Below are 20754 nucleotides of genomic sequence, written 5' to 3' on the forward strand. Positions count from 1 at the left end.
AATAATACTTGTACTTTGTTAAACATGACTAGATGTCTTTCAATTCGATGGTCTTGTCAATTTCGAGATAACAAGGGGTGACTGTATTTCTTACATGTATTATAAGGACCGCAACTTGATAACACTACAAATGAAGTCTGCATGTTATAGATGCTAAACATGGTGTATGGGAAAATAGTGAATTATGTTGCTTCCCAATTGCGTTGTACAACCATTATTTAGATATACAGAATAGCTTGTAAAGACGAGTACCACAGGAAATTGACCACCCAAAGTGTCATTTCAAGGCAGAGCAGTTTTCATTACAGCTTGTTGGAACTATTGGTTATAGACATCTTCATGTAACAGTTGCATATATTTCGCAACACTAAAAAATCAAATTGTCTTAAAGATATGGTTGTCATTTTGGAATACTTTTGTACTCGTCATTAGTATTCTCTAACCTTTTACTAGCAGAAAGTTACTTGTAAAGGCAGTTACTAGAAAAAATATTGTCCAAAATGTGATCCGATTGGACAAGGAACCATGATTTTGATTACAAAGTTTGAACCATAATTGTCACCAGGTGTAGGCGGTACCATGGGAAAAAGTTCAACTTGTTATAAAAACGTCTGCCAAGTAACATTGGACTTATCCATGAGCATTTTCATGAAAAGCCTTGTGGTTTTCACCTTAAGTCTGGAAACATTTGAGTTAAAACAGATTGGGGAATTATCGCATTTGAAAACAGAAAAATTCAGAATTTTGACCGGTATGTGCTTTTTGGAATCCTGGCCATCATATATAACCAGACAGAAACTGCCCCCTTCGTACAAGCGATTTCCCTATGGTAGCGCATATACCAGGTGGTTGGGCATAATCACTGCATATTTTGGCGACTGAGTGGTCAACAAGAACTTTGTTGCCACTTTACCTTTGTATGTATTGAAGGAATCTGTCTCAAATGTCTCAAGTGTAGATTTCCCTAGGACCCTGTTGTGCCTTATGCATTTTGGGACTGATCGGTCATCAAGATGGCGGACAAGCAGCCATCTTGGATTTTGATAGTTGATGTTTGTAACCACTATTTCTCCTAAATCATGGAAGGGATCTCTAGCATTTCTTATCTAGGTTTCCCTGAGGACCTATTTGTGCATTTTGGGACTTGTAGGTCATCAAGATGGCCAACAGCAGCCAACATGCATTTTGTTATTCAAAGTTTGTTACTGCGATTTCTTTGAGTCCTAGATTTGAATATTGTATTTTGGCACCACATCTTGAATTTTGATGGTTAATGTTTAAAAGAAAATATCCCGTTTTCCATTATCAGTTATTCAGACATAGACCAATCTTTGATGGGCGCCAAGATTCCACTGTGATCTCTTGTTTAGTTTGTTGTTGATATTTCTCATAATTATATAATCGGAAGTTTATTTTGCAAATTGTTAGCTCACCAGTATTGGAGGTACACGAGTCAAAACTTTAAAGGGCCACTACCTTTCTGAAATAACTCACCGTTCATACTACACTTACCATCACATTCTTAACAAATTAATTTTATGTTTTCCGCCGTTGTCTTAACTACCACGCGTCGGTTGATTATTGCTCTAGACAGCAAAACAGCGACAATAATTTTCTCTGTGAACATAGTTAAAAAAAACTTATTTCGCACAGATAGTGGGCCTTGAATCATTTATCTACTAAGTACTGAATGGCAGTCTGCGAAATCTGGGATAACGGATAAAATTTTATATAAATTATGACTAAATCCCCTGGAGAATATATGGGTGTTTATGTTTGTAAATTTGTTTTGATTAGAATTACACAATGAATTGAAAGCTTTATAGAGGGAAAATGGAGAGAAAGACTCGCATCTTATGAAAATTTGGGATCTCTGATGGGTCTGATTTCACAATTTAAGGATGTCATCTTGGATTGATCATCTTATATTAGTACTAGATGATTTCTGTGGTCGTTTGTAGTTATGCATATTGCATTGGCTAGAAAAATCGACTGAAATTTTACCGAAATATGTTTTAGGACTACATCCAAAAATGTGTCTGCATGTGTTATTTTTCAACACAACACTCTTCCTATATAGGTAAAGGATGGAAAGCTCACCGACTCTCCTAGATTACATTTATATCTCCAATAATTGCGATCTAACAATTCTTTATTTGTTAAATCTCTCTAATAGATAATGTAGCTTTTTAGCCCACCATCATCAGATGGTGGGCTATTCAAATCGCCCTGCGTCCGTGGTCCGCCGTCCGTCGTCCGAGGGTCCCCTTGGTCCATATTTGTGCCATACAGATTTTGAGGGAGATCGGAAAAACAAGATGGCCGCCTGGCAGCCATCTTTGATTTTGGCAGTTGAAGTTTGTTATCAATATTTCTTGAGAACTACTGAAGGGATTTTGTTCAAACTTCACATGGAGGGTACCCTTGGTCCCTAGTTGTGCCATACAGATTTTGCGGCTGATCGGAAAAACAAGATGGCCGCCAGGCAGCCATCTTTGATTTTGGCAGTTGAAGTTTGTTATCGATATTTCTTGAGAACTACTGAAGGAATTTTGATCAAACTTTACATGGATGTTACCATTGGTCCCTATTTGTGCCATACAGATTTTGAGGCTGATCGGAAAAACAAGATGGCCGCCAGGCGGCCATCTTGGATTTTGATAGTTAGGGTTTGATATCCCCATTTCTCAAAAAGTGCTGAAGGGATCTTTCTCAAATTTAATATGTAGGTTCCCCTAGGGCCCTTGTTGTGCATATTGCATTTTTGGACCAATCGGTGAACAAGATGGCCGCCAGGCCGCCATCTATGATTTCGATAGTTAAAGCGAATAGTCGGGCAAGTGACTGTAAAATCGGTAAAAATGGTATTAATATATCCGGTATAATTTCTTATGAATTAGAAAAATAAAACTTTCCGTCAAAATCGCTGTACATGCGAAGAAAATAATAATATCTATGGGAATCCTAAAAGTCCTCCCGACCGGCTATGAGTGCAGTTCAACCTTAACGCATGCGCAACACCCACCACTCTCCGTAGTAAACAAAACATGGCTACCGTAGTTTTGAACCAAAATGTTTCCGCAAAAACAACCAACTGACTCACCTAAAATGCGAAAGGAAAGGCAATGGAGCAGCGACAATCCCAACAACTGACTCGGTAAACATTACAACGCATGGACAGTGTTAATACAACTTGTTATAGTGAAGAGAACAGTTCAAACGAGCACGCGGCTCCGGACCGCTAACGTTACTGTACGTACCTAGGCCTACTACCCGGTACTCCCTGCTCAGCTGATAGTGAGTGAGTCTTCGTATTTTGATCATTATATATGTAAATAGTCCCTAGTCCCTAGCAGTATTTTTTCATAAATGAGTGGTCACATATGGTCACATGTTTCATACCTGTTCCCCCATCGCGTAAAACGTAACCCTGGGGTAAATAGCGGTTCTTTAGTGGGGCCTCTTTAGGGGTAATAAATGCCCTGTATTTATAAAATGTACCGTTGTAATGCATGTACAGTTGGAATGTAACCGCTAGTGCATTATCAAGCTAAGATTTGTTTCAATTAATCTATAATATTATGCTACCGGTCAATTCATACAGTTCTGATGTATATATTTATAGATTTTTAATTTGTAAATTTTTGTTCTGTACATGTTCTGGTAGTGTTATACACATACATTGTATATAGGATTTACATTGTAGGTTAATTGGTAAAATTGTATTGTATATGTTCTGATATACACATATACATATGTACATGTAGGTTTTAGCTTGTTCTTTAGATATATTTGGAGGACACATACAGTATTATTTCTGGTCATAATTATAAATAGTGTTTGTACATGTGTATATGACAAACTTTACAGAGTTGAAATGTGCTGCAGCCATGTATCATTTATAATTATTCTGAATTTTTGTTGGAACTATAGATAATGAATTTTGTATCTTTTTTGAAACAATATTTGATTCTATCAAATGCATCAGTGAAACATTCACAACTTATAAAATGTTTTTCTCTAAAATAAAAAAAAAAAAACCTGTAAAATGAACCTACATTTATTCATTTATATATATTTGAAATTGATCATTTCAATTTTTGTCACATTCAACAGATATAAAAAAATTGTTGGTTCTTTTTTTCAGGCACCATGCATGCATAGTGACATGAATACATAAAGTTCATCCCTTGGACCTGTATACAAGTGTATGTATACATATACATACAATTAGCATCATATGAAGACTGAAGAATGTTGATTTGAGTGCTCTTGAAAGTAAACTTTTCCAATATGGACCTAGAAGATCATGAACAGAACATTTAAACAGTATTAATTTATTAAATGTTCCTTTCAACTGTAATCATTAAATAAAATTATGATGCAATACTTTTTCATTGTTTAACTTTGTAGAAATATTTGTTTATATTAGTCCTCTAGATCCAGTGATTATAATTCTTGCATCCATATGCCTGCCCATTTGTTTGTCAGGGCTTGTGAGATAGCTTTTCAATTACTTTTTAAAATATAAGGATTTTTTTACATATAGCAATATAGATACCATTGTCTTAGGATTTCTAAATTCTACTTTACAAGAGAGTAGACTCAACATATAAATAAAACCATAAAACTAGCAAGTTATCTGAAATGTTAAAAATCTTTTTGTGCTGAACCAAATTTCACATTTATTGTCTATGTGTAACTTGTACATAGACCATTTATGTATTAATACTGTAGTAACAGTGATTACAAACACATAGACTAAAATGTAGTATGTAGTACTATGTACATCTGTCTTTGATTTGAGTTCTAAACAAAAAAGTGGTACCTATTGAGAAGTTGTGACTTGGGCGAAGGGTGAAATACAGAAGAAATAGCTACACATGGAAAAAAGAAAGATATACAGTACCATATGGATTCAAAGTTGCTCCAAAATTAATGAGACTAAATAACCAAAAAAAAGCCATGTAAACCCCAAATATGCAATGACCAGATCAATGATAAAGCACCCTTCCACTTCCAGTTATCTGTAGCTATTCTATATTTCAACCCCCCACTCAAGTTACAACTTCCCAACCTCATGATTCTTCTGTCTTTTAGCCCCCCACCCCCCAACACACACATACCTGATTGATTGTCATGTTATTTCAGGTTCCTATTCAGGTATTATTCCTAAAAACCAAAAAGGGTATACACACTGTGTACTCTCAAAGGAGGGGAACCACTTCATTCAAAAATGGAATTTACAATTTCATCTTAATTTTGAAATTTTCAATTTAATTATTAATTACTGGACTATTAAAACAGTATAGAACCCCTCGGCTACAGACAAAGTACTGTGGTACACATTTCTCTTGATTAATTACTTTTCTTCAACTCAATCATCTTTTTCTCCAGAGCACAAAAAAGAACAGGTAACAACAGAAAAGGAAAGTAACATACATGTAGGCCTATATGTTTTCTGGAAATATATATGATGTGTTAATTCTCACAGCATAGGCCTACATGAATGTAAAGAATTAAATATTATCAATGTTTGAGAGAATTTCCTAGTTGTAATTCTATAGCAGCTACATGGAATGTACGTTTACATATATACATTGTACGATACATATACATCATAAAAGTTTCTTTCCTTCCAGCTGGACATTCATGTCATCTCTCTCCAGAACTCAAATATTGTTTACAAAAAAAACACAACCAGAGACATAGATAATTTAATTAAATCTCTGCAAAAAACTACACGAATAATTGAACACATATATTGTACTTGTAAAATATCTATCTATGAGCTAATTTATTTTCACATCTTTGACAGCTACATGCATGGCCGTTCTATGGAACGTTTTCGTGTGGTTTTAAATGGGAAATTATGTTACGATTATTTGTATTTAACCTTCATGATTCGGTTGATGTAAAATACGACGAATGCGATGCTGCAATAATTGCCCCATCTCTGCATCGGCCGAATATTTGTGTCGATTTCCATGTACAAGATGCTTTTATCGAAAAATGATAACAAAGCATTGTCATTAATGTAAGAATACTTCATTTGCATCAAATGTATCATCTCAAAACAACAATTTGCATACCGCATTAGTGGTTTATCACACGAAACGAAACCGACACGACTGAGAAATACATTTATGTCCATGTTGACATTTTTCCACGCAGCCTCGTTTTCAAAGAGTTTGGCGAATTTATATTTAGAACTGTGCTAAATTTACACGGGGCTTCCCCAAAATTTCAATGGTCAAAACTGGACACCGTAAGCAGAACTTGACCACCATTATGGTATACAATGACTTTTGGAAGGCCAAAGAACGCATTTAGACTGGTTTCCTTTGCCCGACTATTCACTTTAAAGTTTGTTATGGCTATTTCTCAGATAGTACTGAAGGGATCTGTCTCAAATTTCATATGTAGGTTCCCCTAGGGACCTAGTTGTGCATATTGCATTTTGGGACCGATCGGTGAACAAGATGGCCACCAGGCAGCCATCTTGGATTTTGTTATTCAAAGTTTGTTATCGCTATTCCTCAGAAAGTACTGAAGGGATCTGTCTCAAAATTCATATGTAGGTTCCCCTAGGGCCCTAGTTGTGCATATTGTGATTTGGGACCGATCGGTCAACAGAATTGCTGCCAGGCAGCCATCTTGGATTTTTATATTCAAAGATTGTTATCGCAATTTCTCAGAAAGTATTGAATGGATCTTTCTCAAATTTCACATGTAGGTTCCCCTAGGACCCTAGTTGTGCATATTGTGATTTGGGACCGATTGATCAACAAGATGGCCGCCAAGGAGTCATCTTGGATTTTGATAGTTGAAGTTTGTTACCGCAATTTCTCAAAAGGTACTGAAGCGATCTGTCTCAAATTTTATATGTAGTATGTTTGAAAAAGTTTTAACAGTAGAGAAAAGATCCATCTTTCCTTTGTCAGATATAGATCATTCTTTGGTGGGCGCCAAGATCCCTCTGGGATCTCTTGTTATATTCAAAGTTTGTTATCGCTATTTCTCAGAAAGTATTGAATGGATCTTTCTCAAATTTCACATGTAGGTTCCCCTAGGGCCATAGTTGTGCATATTGTGATTTGGGACCGATTGATCAACAAGATGGCCGCCAAGGAGTCATCTTGGATTTTGATAGTTGAAGTTTGTTACCGCTATTTCTCAAAAGGTACTGAAGCGATCTGTCTCAAATTTTATATGTACCGTAGTATGTTTGAAAAAGTTTAAAAAGTAGAGAAAAGATCCATCTTTCCTTTGTCAGATATAGATCATTCTTTGGTGGGCGCCAAGATCCCTCTGGGATCTCTTGTCTATGTTTTGAATTATGTTGAGAAAGAACGAAGCGGGAAAAAACGAGGCGTTGGTTCATTTACATGATATAGGCGATTTAACGGAGAGACGGATGTCTTATATTGAGATTGTCAATTTATCGATAATTATTACATGTATAATGCTACACGCATTGTTCCAATAGAACGCGAAACCAGCCTATATTAAAAACGAAGTTTAAAGATGCTCCACCGCTGACAAATGGTATTTTTTCACTATCAAAAACAGTAGCAGACGATTTAGTATTTTTCTTCAGTTAAAAAAGTTACTTACTTTACACCATTGAAAAGTTTGAACTTCTAATTTTACTTCAAGTTAATAATATGAAAAAGAATTAATTACACCCCGAAAAAAATCCGTGTCACTATATCCTATATGGAATGAAGTACTGATTGCGCATGCATCAAAGGCGAAATGAATTATTTTATATTATTGTTTGTGTTAATTAGACATATATATACACGATTAAACACCAATTATTGTTCAAATGACGAATATCATTTATGCTCTGTCGGTGGAGCATCTTTAAGAAAGCCTAATAATATAGGTATGTTTCGCGGACTTTGTTCCAAGGTTACATTATGTGTGTCTTGTGAAGTCACTTGGTCAAATGGTACCGTACAAGACAAATTTCAAGCTCGCTTCGGGTAATGAACCGATTGATCCACTTTACCCGTTATCATGGTAATAACATCTTACCTGTAATAATATACAATTATGGCCCTCTGTGGAGGGATACATCTAGAATTGTCTCCCTGGAAAGAGTTATTTTCTCGAGGGCGAAGCCCGAGAGAAAATAACTCTTTCCAGGGAGACAATTCTAGATGTATCCCGACACATAGGGACATAATTATTTTATTATACCGAACAAAATCAAAAGAAAAAAAATCTCTGTTAAAAGAATCCATGAAGATATTTCCCAACAACAACGTTGTTAAATTCGTTGGGCTACAAAAAAATAAACAACAGCGTTGCCATTGTTGGTTGACGTTGCAGATGACGTCAACTTCCGGTCACGTGCGGAGCTTCCAAGGGGTTATTTCCCTGGGGTTATTTCCCTGGGGTTATTTCCCTCGGGGGTTATTTCCCTGGGGTTATTTCCCTCGCCTTCCAATTCCGGGGAAACATCTAACTTATTCAATGTCATGTGATCAAGTTTAATCCAATCAGAACATTCTAAATGAAAGTGAGGTATAATAATGGTAATTAATAGCATCTTATATTCCTGGAAAAACGTTCCGTTCAAAGTGGTGTTTTTGTCCAATTTCAATAATGCGGGTTGTCAGTTTTAACGTGTACTTAACTCTACGAGTGTATCCAAAGCATCGAAGTTGACAAAAGCTACACTATAGTTCTTTGGGAATGTAAAGTGGGTTATTATGGGTAAGATGCATCAAACCGTTAAAAACAATCGGTGTAGTAAAACTGGAGATCTTCGTTTGTTTGAATGGCTGATTTGATCAGTGCGATATATCAAACCTATTTCAGTATTTCGTGAAAAAATATTTTAATTCAATATTTTAAGTAATTTATCTTCTGTTTCATACGGATCTTCATATTCATGCAGATCTTATCCAAAAACAGTTCGGGCGAAGTTTTTTTTTCTGCACATGACAGAGAAACACATTTCTAAAGAAGGGACACTAGAAGAATATATAACAACTGAACCTGTGAGCCAATATCCACATCCTGAATTATGATTTGAACTTTATTGAGCCTGAGTATTAATTGATGCAGTGTCATGGGAACAGTTCATCACTCAACTGCGTATGGTGCAGAAGTATTTCCAGCTCAGGATACGATGTATGCATAATCATGGAAATGTACTATTTATTTATGTATACAAGAATAACTTATAACGCTCATTATATTGATTACAACAGACTTACTAAGTTTTGAAAGTTGTCTCAGCAATAAGTCTAATAGGTGGTAATGCACAGTCCAGATCACGAAATCAACAAATCAAGTACAGTTATGTGTATATGAACAGTACTGAAACTAAGTGGTAAGTGACTTTTATCCATCAAAGGGCAATGTGATCCCAAAACCAAACCTTTCTGTTATCAACACTTATAGCCTTTAAGATGAACACATTTATCTTATTTAGGTTTATGCCTGTTTAATACGTGTATATTTTTTTATGAATTTGCATCAAATTAATTTGGATTAACAAATTCACAAATTGAAATGAGTGTTGTCATGGTTAATCGGCCTCTTCGAGAACCTGAATGTTTTCAAAGAGAAATCGCTATATAAGATAATTGCAAAAATATTTACTACATAATAAGACACACATGTATGTGTAAAAAGTTTGAACATGTTCTTTACTCTACGACTCTATACAGAGTATCGAAGTAGACTGAAAAGCTATGTAAGTATTTCAAAATAAATTGTTCTTTGGTAATACATGTCTGATGTTTGTTATTGTGGGTAAAAGAACAAAACAAAAATCGTGGTGGTAAAAGTCTTTTATTCTAAATCATATGGCTTAATTCTACACACTGGATTAGTCATTTCAAGATAAACTGAATTGTTTCTTTGCTATTCCCATATAGAAGTTAGATAAAGTATCACAAGCGACACTATGAAGAACATTGGAATGCTGTGGAAGTGTCAACACTATCTTGACGTTATAGAACTGGAGATCTTCGTTTGTTTGAATGGTTGATTTGATCAGTAAGATATATGTCAAACCTATTGGTTTTTTTTTAGAAAGAAATGTTTCAATTCAATAGTTATCTATCTTCATATGGATCTTCATGTTGATGCAGAGATCTCATGTGAAACATTGGTGTAAAGGATGATACAAAGATAGACTAATTAACACCTAATTACTGCACATTTGAAAAGAAAATTGTGAAAAATGTTTCCATGGCATCTTTGCTATGCCTTTTTTTCGGGTGAAGTTGTATTTTAGATTCGCACATGAGAGAGATAATATAATGTTTCACTTCCTTTGACGTGAGACAGGAAAGCCTCAACTCGAGGGGTAAGATTCTTAAGTTGTCAACCACGAGGCTTTGCCTGGTGTTTGACAGCTTAAGAATCTTATCCCGAGGGTTGAGATCTCCTGTCTCACCCCAAAGAAGATGAATAAAATTCGTTTTCCCTTACCCTATGTGAGCACGTGCAAAGATCTCGTGCAGCTTGTCTCTACTACAGGCTGAGATAGAAATATCTCAAAATCGGCAAAATATGTCTAAAGAAGGGAGACTAGAAGAATGCAAACAACTGAACGTGTGAGCCAATATCAACATCCTGAATTATGATCTGACATTAATTGATGCGGTGTCATGCTCTTCATCACCCAACAACGTATGGTGCAGATGTATGCAATGTCTCAACATGAAAATGTTTAATATATGGATTTATTCAGTAGATCTAATAGCGCGCATTATATTGAATATAGCAGACGTTAATTTTACAGATATGCAAACATCTAGCTTATTTCAGGAATAAGTTTGAATACATGCACGCTTAATGCATTGAGTATTTAGGTCACTAAATCAAACACATGAACAGAACTATATCTAAATACTTTATATCCTTTTTATTCATTATTTGATAATATGATCTTAAAACCAAACCTTTCTGTTAAAAGGGCATATCTTTGAGTGAACATACATATATAAGTATACATGTACATATTTATGAATTTGTATAAAATTGTTGTTGACGAAAATATTCAAAAACTGAAATGAGTATAATCTTACTTAATCGGATTTCTTGGAGAACCCGGACAATTTCAAAGAGAAATTGCCCAAAATATGGGTTCATTTTACTTCCGTAAAATTCTATCATCACTAACCATTCTTGATTTTGACATTTCATTAGGAATATCTCTGAAGTTAGTGATACTAAAGTCCTATCTATCATTTATAATATCAAATCACTTGATATTATTCCAGCCAAAGTGCAATAACTTGATAATAGCTTGACTAACTCGATTTACCTAATATCAGTGACTGTTTATAATGTTAACAAGTGTCACATGTTAATCGACAATTTGATTCCATTATTGCGATGTCAATAACATATACATGTATTAACTTTGATAATGCTCATTGGAAAGCATGTGTTCAGTTTTAATGGAATAGTCATCCAAAACTTCCAAAGGTGATCAAACAACGGAAATTGAAAACTAAATATTGATTAATAAAACAGACCCATATAAATGTAAGAAATAGTACATAACCACGTGTTCCAGAAAATCAAGTACTTAGCCAATCGATAACATCCATAATGTCAATGCCCGATAAATTCAGTACGATACTCTCCATGAAATTAGAGTATCGTACTGAATAATTTTGGCTAGCTAAGATGGTAAAATAAGGGTCAAATTAAAAATATCAACCATTGTCGACATTTGAAAAAATAATGTCGAGTGGAACCTTTCTCATAACGATCTCACTAACCCGGTGTTCACATATATATTCGTCAGTAGGCAGCATTTCTCATGGGAATGGCGACATGTCGCGAACAAGTCATATGTAACCGGAACTATTTTTTGTTGTTTGTTTGTTTGAGTTTTACGGCCCGTCGTCCACTAAGGTCATTTAAGACCAAACTACAAGTCATACATTAATATCAGGATATAAACAATTGTCCAGTTCGGAGCCGAGAGAGAACAAATACCTCTCTGCGGTCTATTCGACTATCAGTTTGGGATTAAGTGCAGGTTGTATTTTACACACTAAATTGAAGGTTTGATATCGGTGTAAGGTAGTTTCAAACATATTTGTGATAGAAAAAGAGCAGCCTTAGCTGCTTTATTGGCCCTTTCATTCCCCCTGTATAACCACATGACTTTCAATGCAGAGATAAGTAATTTGAGTTTTAAAGATAATCGAAATGTTCGGATTAAAAGATTTTGGATTAGAGCATTTTTAGGGTTTCTTTATATCAGCGCCTGAAGAACCGAAAGAGAGTCAGAACAGATGATTGCCTTTTCAATGCGGCGTTCTTCAATGTGGTTAAGAGCCAGACCGGTAGCACAGGCTTCCACAGAGAAAATGGAGGCAACTATGAAAGTCGGATAGAAGACAGTGAATAGATGTACAGTATACTGTTGCAACATTATCACCATCTCTTGAGCCGTCAGTGTAGACCTGAACATGGTCAGGGAAAGCCCTTATGCACTCACGAAATGAGGATTTGTGTTCTTCGGGTAATACACTGGACTGTGCCCTCTTATGTAGAGATACATTTATATCAGGTGTTTGAATGAGCCATGGCGGTACATCCGATACGGTGTACTCGTCAATGGTGTCGAAATTTATATTTAGTTCCTGCAAAATATTGAAATTCTGATGCCAAATGTTGGTATGAACTTTTGATTTTGTGTGAATATATCTTGATGTTGTGGATTGAATACAAGATTCAATGCGGGGGTTTTGGGATTGGATTTTAGTTGAGCAGCATACTTTTAGAAAAAGTTTCTTTCTTCGATCGTCTAGAGATGACTCATTATCTTCCACACGGAGACTCTTCACAAAGTGCTAAGTGCGAGACGCAGTCCCTGGACAAGGTCAAGCATCTGTAAATAGAAGCTGCGAGCCGATCCATAGACAATCGAGTCGTAGTCAAGTTTTGATATAATAAGTGCCCGGTAAATACGAAGAAGCATTTCACGGTCTACTCCCGAATCAGTAAGGGAAAGGACACGTGTAATATCAACACTTCGAGCACTTATCCTTCAGATTTTTTATATGTGGAACAAAGGACAGTTTCGAATCAAAATATTAGTCCAAGATTTCTTTTTTCAACTACTGGAATTTTAATACCATTGAGTGTAAGGCCTGGATCGTTGTGTGGTTTTCGTTTTTGACAGAAATGCATGCAGACAGTTTTTGATCTTGAAGATCTAAAGCCATTTTCATCAGCCCAATTTTGTAATTTGCCTAAACATTGTTGAAGTTGTCGTTCTTTAGTATGCAAGTTCTTTGATCTGTAACAGACCAAGAAATCGCCTACGAATAGAGACCCTTCTGTAGATTGGCCAAGACATTTAGTTATGCTCTTAAATTTTAATCCAAAAAGTGTGACAGACAGGATACCACCCTGAGGAATCGCAACTCCTGTTCTGCTGTTTCTGAATAAGTTGAATCTGTACGAACTTTGAAATGTATTTCAGATATAAAATTTGAAGTAAACTTCGGCAAATTTCCACGTATACCGCTATCATGGAGATCGTTCATGATTCCATATTGTCAAGTTGTGTCGTATGTCTTTTCAGGGTCAAGGAATACGGCTACAAGATGTTCTTTCTTGGCAAATGCTTCTCGTATAAATGTTTCTAACCTCACTAGGCGGTTTACCGTTACCTAGGAACTAAACTAATCTAGTATTTATCATACGTTCAAGAGTTTTACAAATGCAGTTAGTCAATGAAATAGGACGATAGTTATTGGCATCAGTAGCATCCTACCCGGGCTACGGAAGTGGTATGATAGTAGACTCCTTTCAAGACTCGGGAATTTTGCCAGAAAAATAAGGTTGGTTAAATATATTTAAAAGGCACTTTAGTGAAGAGTCTGGTTATTGTTTTAAAAACATGTATGTAATCTCATTTGGTCCAGTTGCCGAGTCCTTTGATTTTTCGAGAGACTCGAGCAGTTCTGGCAACTCCATGGGCTAGTTGTAATTTTCCTTGTTGAAAGATTTAGATTTAGACGTCTCTTTTCCTTTCTTTTTCTTGAATTTTTGGAAATTTTTGGAGGGATTTTTGACGGATGAATTTTCAGACAATTTTTGGCAAAGGCGTCAGCTATTTCGGATTTCGAAGAAAACATTTTATTTTTGTTAATGAGGTGGGATGGTGGTGTTGTTTTCCTTTTCCCACTGATTTTACCAATTATTTCCCAAACATTCTTCGAGGATGTACTGGATTTAATTTTTGAGACGTACTCTTTCCAAGTACAGTATTTTTTTGACGGATTTGATAGACCTTCGAGCTTTTGCTATTCAAATTTTTAAATTGTTGTAGTTTGAGACGGTTGGTGAAGCTAAGTACCGCCTCAGAGCTATATTTCTACCAAATTTATTGATAAACGAATCATTTGAGAGAAGGAACTCTGGAGTTTTTGGCACAGACTTTGGTATAGTATTTTTTTTTGCGACAGAAGTGAGCGCTTCAGTAAAAGTTTTAAGGGGCCATCGAGGTTCAAAAAATTATCCTCGATGAGCTCCTCGACGCATAAGGTTTTAAAATGAACCAAATCCGCCTTATGTTTAGAAAGTGATCGCTCCACAAAGATCATCATTGACCCTCCAATCATAATCCAGAAGAATTTATGTATGGCACAACGATAGAACAATGTGGGTAAACGAGCCAGAGGCAGGGTGTAAATATGTTGGGGCATTGGTGTTATAAAGACATAAATTGTTTTTATAAATAAACTCTTCGATACGCCTACCTCTATCATCAGTGCCTGGGGAGCCCAGAGGCTATCATGACCATTAAAGTCACCCATGATAATATATGGCACTGTTAGTTGCGATACGATATTACTCAGTTCATCACAACTAAATGATTATTTGGAGGTAAGTATATAGAACAGATTGTTATTTTTCTATGAAGAGTTGCACTTAAAGTAACAGCTTGTATGGTGGTATTTAGCTGGATGTGTCTGTGGGGGACGTTTTTATGTATCGCCACCGCCACACCACCTGATGATGGCCGGCCACCTGTTGTTGGAGTATTCGTGTATAATTTAATTTGTCTGGGATTGATGGTGTCTTTCAGCATTACTACTTGGAGGCAGAATATGGATGGATTCTTTGTTTGTATAAGATTTTCAAGCTCTTCTATGTTTGCTTGAAACCCGCGTATGTTCCAGTGTATGATTGCGTTGGTCATGATGTTCCCTGAGGATAGTTTGTCGGACTGACAGGGCTACTTGAAGTAGGTTGCTTGATGACGGTAAGGAGCTATTTATCATACGGAATAACTCTATGTTGTTGAGAAAAAGTAAATGGTGTTTATTAAAAGGAGGGAACTCTGTCTCAATGGTCTTTATCTACGAAAACAGACATAACACAAATTCCTTCTAATATTTGATACAAAATTCATTAGTAAAGAGTATGGCTAAAAAGGCGCAACTCGCAATACAAGATACAGTTTATACATTATCTTTTAACATCATTCAATTTTACATCAAATAAAATTTTGCGAAAAAACTTTCATTAAAGTATATATATATAATAAAAATATATATATAAACAATATAAGCTCTATCACAACTCGAAACAATTTTGAATTTTGACAGGTTTTTAGAGTCGAACTGTACTCTATACCATGCTACAGTAGACACTTCATCATTTCAACATCGAGTATTCTTCCTGACATCTCAATGCCTATATAGTCATAATGGCCATACATGTGTGTATTACACATAATTATAATTGGACATTACCATTGAATATATTGCTCTTGTGATAAATCATAATTTTTAATTCAAGCAAATGGTATTTTGTGAAGAAAACGATTTCATTACATTTGGGTCAATTATGATATGTCTAGAAAGATATTGTAAGCGTCCATTATTAAACATTGCAGGATAATGGTGCCAGTTACCTAATTTTATTTGATGTCTGTTGTACTCTATTTAATACTTGATGAATAGCATTAGAATGACCACTATTGTCTTTGAAGTCATTTTCGACATACTGTGTATTTTTCTATATTTACATCGCACCAATGAAGAGCTATATCAGCAGGAACATCCATTTATATTATAAATAGCAATTGCATTAGATTTACGAGTAAAGTCTCTAAGTAAAGCCGAGTGTCCTTACCAATTAAAGCAACATTGGTAATAAAAGTCTATGTCACCATACTAAATGTGGTGATAACGATGATAAAATAATGATGGTGAAAATAAAAATCCCCAGTGATTATCCGAAAAATGTCCTTTTTAACATCACTGTTGTCCTCTGCGAATTGCAATTTTTGTCCAATTATTTACACTGTAATCGTTCTTATCTAGATATGTCATTCCGTTCATATATATATATATTAGATCACGTGTCCAATTTGTTCAAAGCCTAACGATCCGTAGTCATGTGGTGTGACCAGCACGTTCACGAGGTGGTACCGTCCTTTGGTTTAACGGACTTCAGGCAGTCTGGATGTGTCAGCTTGGACTGCACATTCACGTCCTGATTCTTCCACGACACACTTTTACACGTGCCATGAGTTGTAAATATAACGTTCTTTCTGAGCTGGCCGCGTTTATTGTCTCTACTTTTTTCCAATTTCACGATATGGTCTTGGTTTTCGGCAACGTCCGTAAACACATGCGCCAGATCATTTACATAATCCGTGTAAACAATAGAATCGTCCGATACACGCCTTATAGCGATAGGCATGTCCTTTCCGTCCGGAAGTGACATAGTCGTTTGAACCTCAAAGTCAGCCATGCTATTTCGCTCGGACACGAACACTGTTGCCTCGGCCGTATGACCTATGGCCACGTTTATTTGCGTATTTACTTCCCACGTGATCGTTTCCTCGAACGACTCGGACTTGGTCTTGGTGACGGCGAGTTCCCCACTTAGTCCAGCCCCAATGGTGACGATGTCACCAGGGACACTGATTTCTATGTTACACTCCGCTCCTTTAGTATAACTCTCCTGCAACTCCACCGTGCACGAGGCTTTCGTTTCGCGAGTAGTGGAAAACGTGTACTGCTGGTCCAACGGCGTCTTGTTCTCGTACTTGGACTTGTACAGGACAACATTCTTACTGCCGTCTTTGTCCACGCCCTGTTTACCGGGACTTACACTACTTGACTCTACTTCTTCTGGTAGTGTATTGGTGGTGTCTGGACGGATGTCGAATCTTTGTGTTACGTGTTTGAATTCGAGATAACCCCAGTTGATATCTACGTAATAATTGCACTTCCTGGTAAATGGACGTACAAAAAGGCGTTTGGTTTTTACGAATCTTTTCCATGCGTATTCCTTTAGGATTTCTTCAATGTTGATCGTATGAACTTTTTCAGGAGGAGACGACATTTCGACCTGTGAAAGAGAAGAGAGATGATACTGAAAGAAGTACACAAAAATTACGGTCAAGGCATAAAACGTTATTACATCAAGTAGTTGTTTACTAAATATTGTAATAACCTACATATTATGAAATAATAATGAAACCATAATTTAAGACAATAAGACGTGTACGAGGCAATTGGATCAAAATCAAGAAAAGAAAAGGTCGTGCGTCCCGAAAGAGAGTGCGGTTTTTGCTTCCTTGATGGCAATTTAAATACCTGTCCAGTCTAAATGATAAAATATGTGTTTATTTTATATTCTTGAATAAGAATAGTAAGTAGTTCAAGCGTGGAGTAACTAAGTTTTTTCTTCAGCTGTGAACCATACGCGTAATGAAAATTTCTTAATAAAATGCGGTATTTATAACGATTCAAGGGACAAAAGTGTAAAACAATATTACTAGTATGTAAGTAACCCCAGCGTGTTTAATCTAATTCAGCTGCTTAACACTTAAAACCTAAAGAATTAGCTAACTTTAGTCAATATATTGGTTTCGTTTTAAAAATGAAGTGTATTGTTGGTTTAAAATTACATATTTATCATGTTAAGTTTCTCTCTATGTCTCTATAGTTAGTATGAAATCAAATGGAAATCAAACGTAGTTATTTTTTGTTGTATCATTCAGTAATTGATTTTGATTTTAAGTGAGGAAGTGGTGTGTGTATGAAAGGTCAATGTGCCTCGATGTGGTTGTCAATGTAAATATCGTGTCTTTTGTTGTTGTGATATGCTGCAAAACTCAAGCAAAATAAAGAATCTTAAAACAGACTGAGCTATGATCGTTTATTTCTTGGGTAATTGGAGAATTTAAATTATAAAAAAGGGTATTTCATTGTATCGCGGTGGATTTATTCTGTTAATAAAAAAAGATATAAGCCAATCATTTGTCATTATTTATTTCTTATTTTCATTTGTCCTGTTTAATAACTTTTCATTTAGACATTCACTTTATTGTTATTATTGACCTATGAAAGCTATTTAATACTTTATGGTTGTGCATTTTTGTATCAGCTAGTATTTGCTAAATTGTGGGCTTAGGATGTAAATACTGTAGTATGTTTGTAGCTGTGAATTTGCGGCTTACAAACAAATTAACAAGGAATGTAACTCATCAATGATGTGTATGTAAATGTTTGTATATAGACAAAGAAACACAATTTAACAAAGGATGACAACTTATTGATTATTACTCATGCCCTTTCCGGGCCTCGGACTCACGATCTATGGCACCCAATCCCCTAGCCAAACATACCTGCGCCGTTTACCACTGCGCCACATCCACGTCCCAAAAGGGACGTTTCAATGACGAAGTGGTAGTCGGTTCGATATGCTGACATGATTACTGTGGAAATTGTCAATTAGATTATTTGAATTCATGGATGGCCTTGGATATAAATTGCACAAATATTTCATATAATCATCAACGAAGCGCAATTTCAACAGAAAATTAAAATTAAACCTTTGGATAAAAAAAGATACATTGTGTTTAAGTCATTAGACATATCCGGGCCTCGAAGTGACGATCTACGGCACCCAATCGCCTAGCCAAACATATTTGTATATCAACAACATATCAATCACACGAACAGCGAAGATTGATATAATTCACACAAGGAGCGTTGAATGCCGAACAATACGATAATTATTTGAAAATGATAGGAAGCACAATTCAAATAAAAATAATCAATGTAGTATTGTTGTACCATTAATATTTTGTACAGTCCGCCATTGTTGTATCATTACAATCTGCTTCTCCATCCCTGATACGAATGAAGATGATTCAACATTAAAGAAAAGGTCGAGCTTCAAAAGGTTACAAAATAAATAAATACAATAAAATTTGCCAACAGATTTCTGTTTTAATATTTCATATTTAACTCTGCATTTAGCTCCCATCAGAACGCAAGATGAGTGGCCTGTGTATCAAACATACTACAATACTCGAGAATAAAATATCACAATTAGGGGATATTGTTTCGAAACGTTTCTTCTTGTTGTTAATTTGTTAATGCGCGTGCTTTGCGTGCCATCAGTGTTCGGTGATAACTCGTGATTAGGGTAAAATAAGCCTCCCGAGCTAATTACAGTCAAGAGACAAGACAATATCGGGGATCAATATTTCGCCCATAACTAGGGGTTGTGGTACAAATGGCCCTGGTCATAACCCTAATGGCGGAGATATTGTTATGAGGAGAATGACAGAATCTCCCGGATGACAACCCCTATTTGCTATGTAAATTACAGAATAACAGAAATGAGGTTTAATTGTCAATATGAGCACGGGCCATTGCCATGCGGTGTCAGCGCGGAATGACAATCTACAATAATATCGATCAAGGCAGCAAATTAAAATATTTGTCATAGCTATTGCATCCACAAGTGGTTGATACAAAGCAGACTGAGACTCCGGAGGATTTGGAGCCTGATTCCAGTGATTGGAGTCCGATGGAAACTTAATAGGACTATCTAAATCAATGTTTAAAGATGCTCCACCGCTGAAAAATGGTAATTTTTCTTTATCAAAAACAGTAGCAGACGATTTAGTATTTTTTCAGTTACAAAAGTTACTCACTTTACACCATTACCACCATTGAAAAAATTGACCTTCAAATTTTACTTCAAGATAAAAATATCAAAAATTATTAATTGCATCCCGAAAAAATTCCGTGGCACTATGTCCTATATGGAATGCAATACTGATTGCGCATACACCGAAAGCAAAATAAATAATTTTGAATTATTTTTTGTGTTAATTAGACATATGCATACACGATTAGACACCAATTGTTGCTCAAATGATGGGTATCATGTATGCTCTGTCGGCGGTGGAGCATCTTTAACACCGAGAGTTGTATAAAGCAGTGAGAATATGAATCACCGAACAAGAATCTTGGCAAAATGACCAAATATGACGAATAATTCTGATCAGGTTTATAATACAGTACAAACAGTAAACCAACTTTCTTTCGCGGCTACTAAATTTCGCGATTTCCGTTTTTTCGCGAATATAAAGTTTCGCGGATTAAAAATTGAAAGGAAATACCTTTGAATTCAATTGTATAGGAACGTCAGAGGATGTCAATTTGCGGAGATGCACTTTCTCCAGTGTACCTTTTACCTTCATCGCGAAATCCCCGAAAATAAGTCGCACGCGAAAAAAAGTTGAATAACAGTGTTAGTATCTTATTCGATTTGTGTTGCTATGTCTTCAACAACAACTCTAAACTCTTTCTTACTGGTTACAGTAGTCAAAGGAAATGCGTGAAATATGAGGCATTCTCACATTGCACTACGCCTTCAAACACATTAGAAAAAAATCTATTTGATTTAGGACACAAACGAAAGGTGTTGATGCAC

At 35.8% G+C, this 20754-nt stretch overlaps 1 protein-coding gene across 1 annotated transcript in view; it reads right to left on the reverse strand.

Moving 5' to 3' along the window:
• Positions 1–10058: 10058 nt before the first annotated feature.
• The window catches only part of LOC138327987 (uncharacterized), an 18236-nt gene continuing 7540 nt past the window's right edge, over positions 10059–20754 (reverse strand). The window contains exon 2 of the mRNA XM_069274530.1: positions 10059–17367. Coding sequence (XP_069130631.1) covers positions 16426–17361 — 936 coding nt within the window. The 5' untranslated portion in view covers positions 17362–17367 and the 3' untranslated portion in view covers positions 10059–16425. The remainder of the gene's footprint in view (positions 17368–20754) is intronic.

The sequence above is a fragment of the Argopecten irradians genome, chromosome 7 (assembly GCF_041381155.1).
Source record: "Argopecten irradians isolate NY chromosome 7, Ai_NY, whole genome shotgun sequence".
NCBI lineage: Eukaryota > Metazoa > Mollusca > Bivalvia > Pectinida > Pectinidae > Argopecten > Argopecten irradians.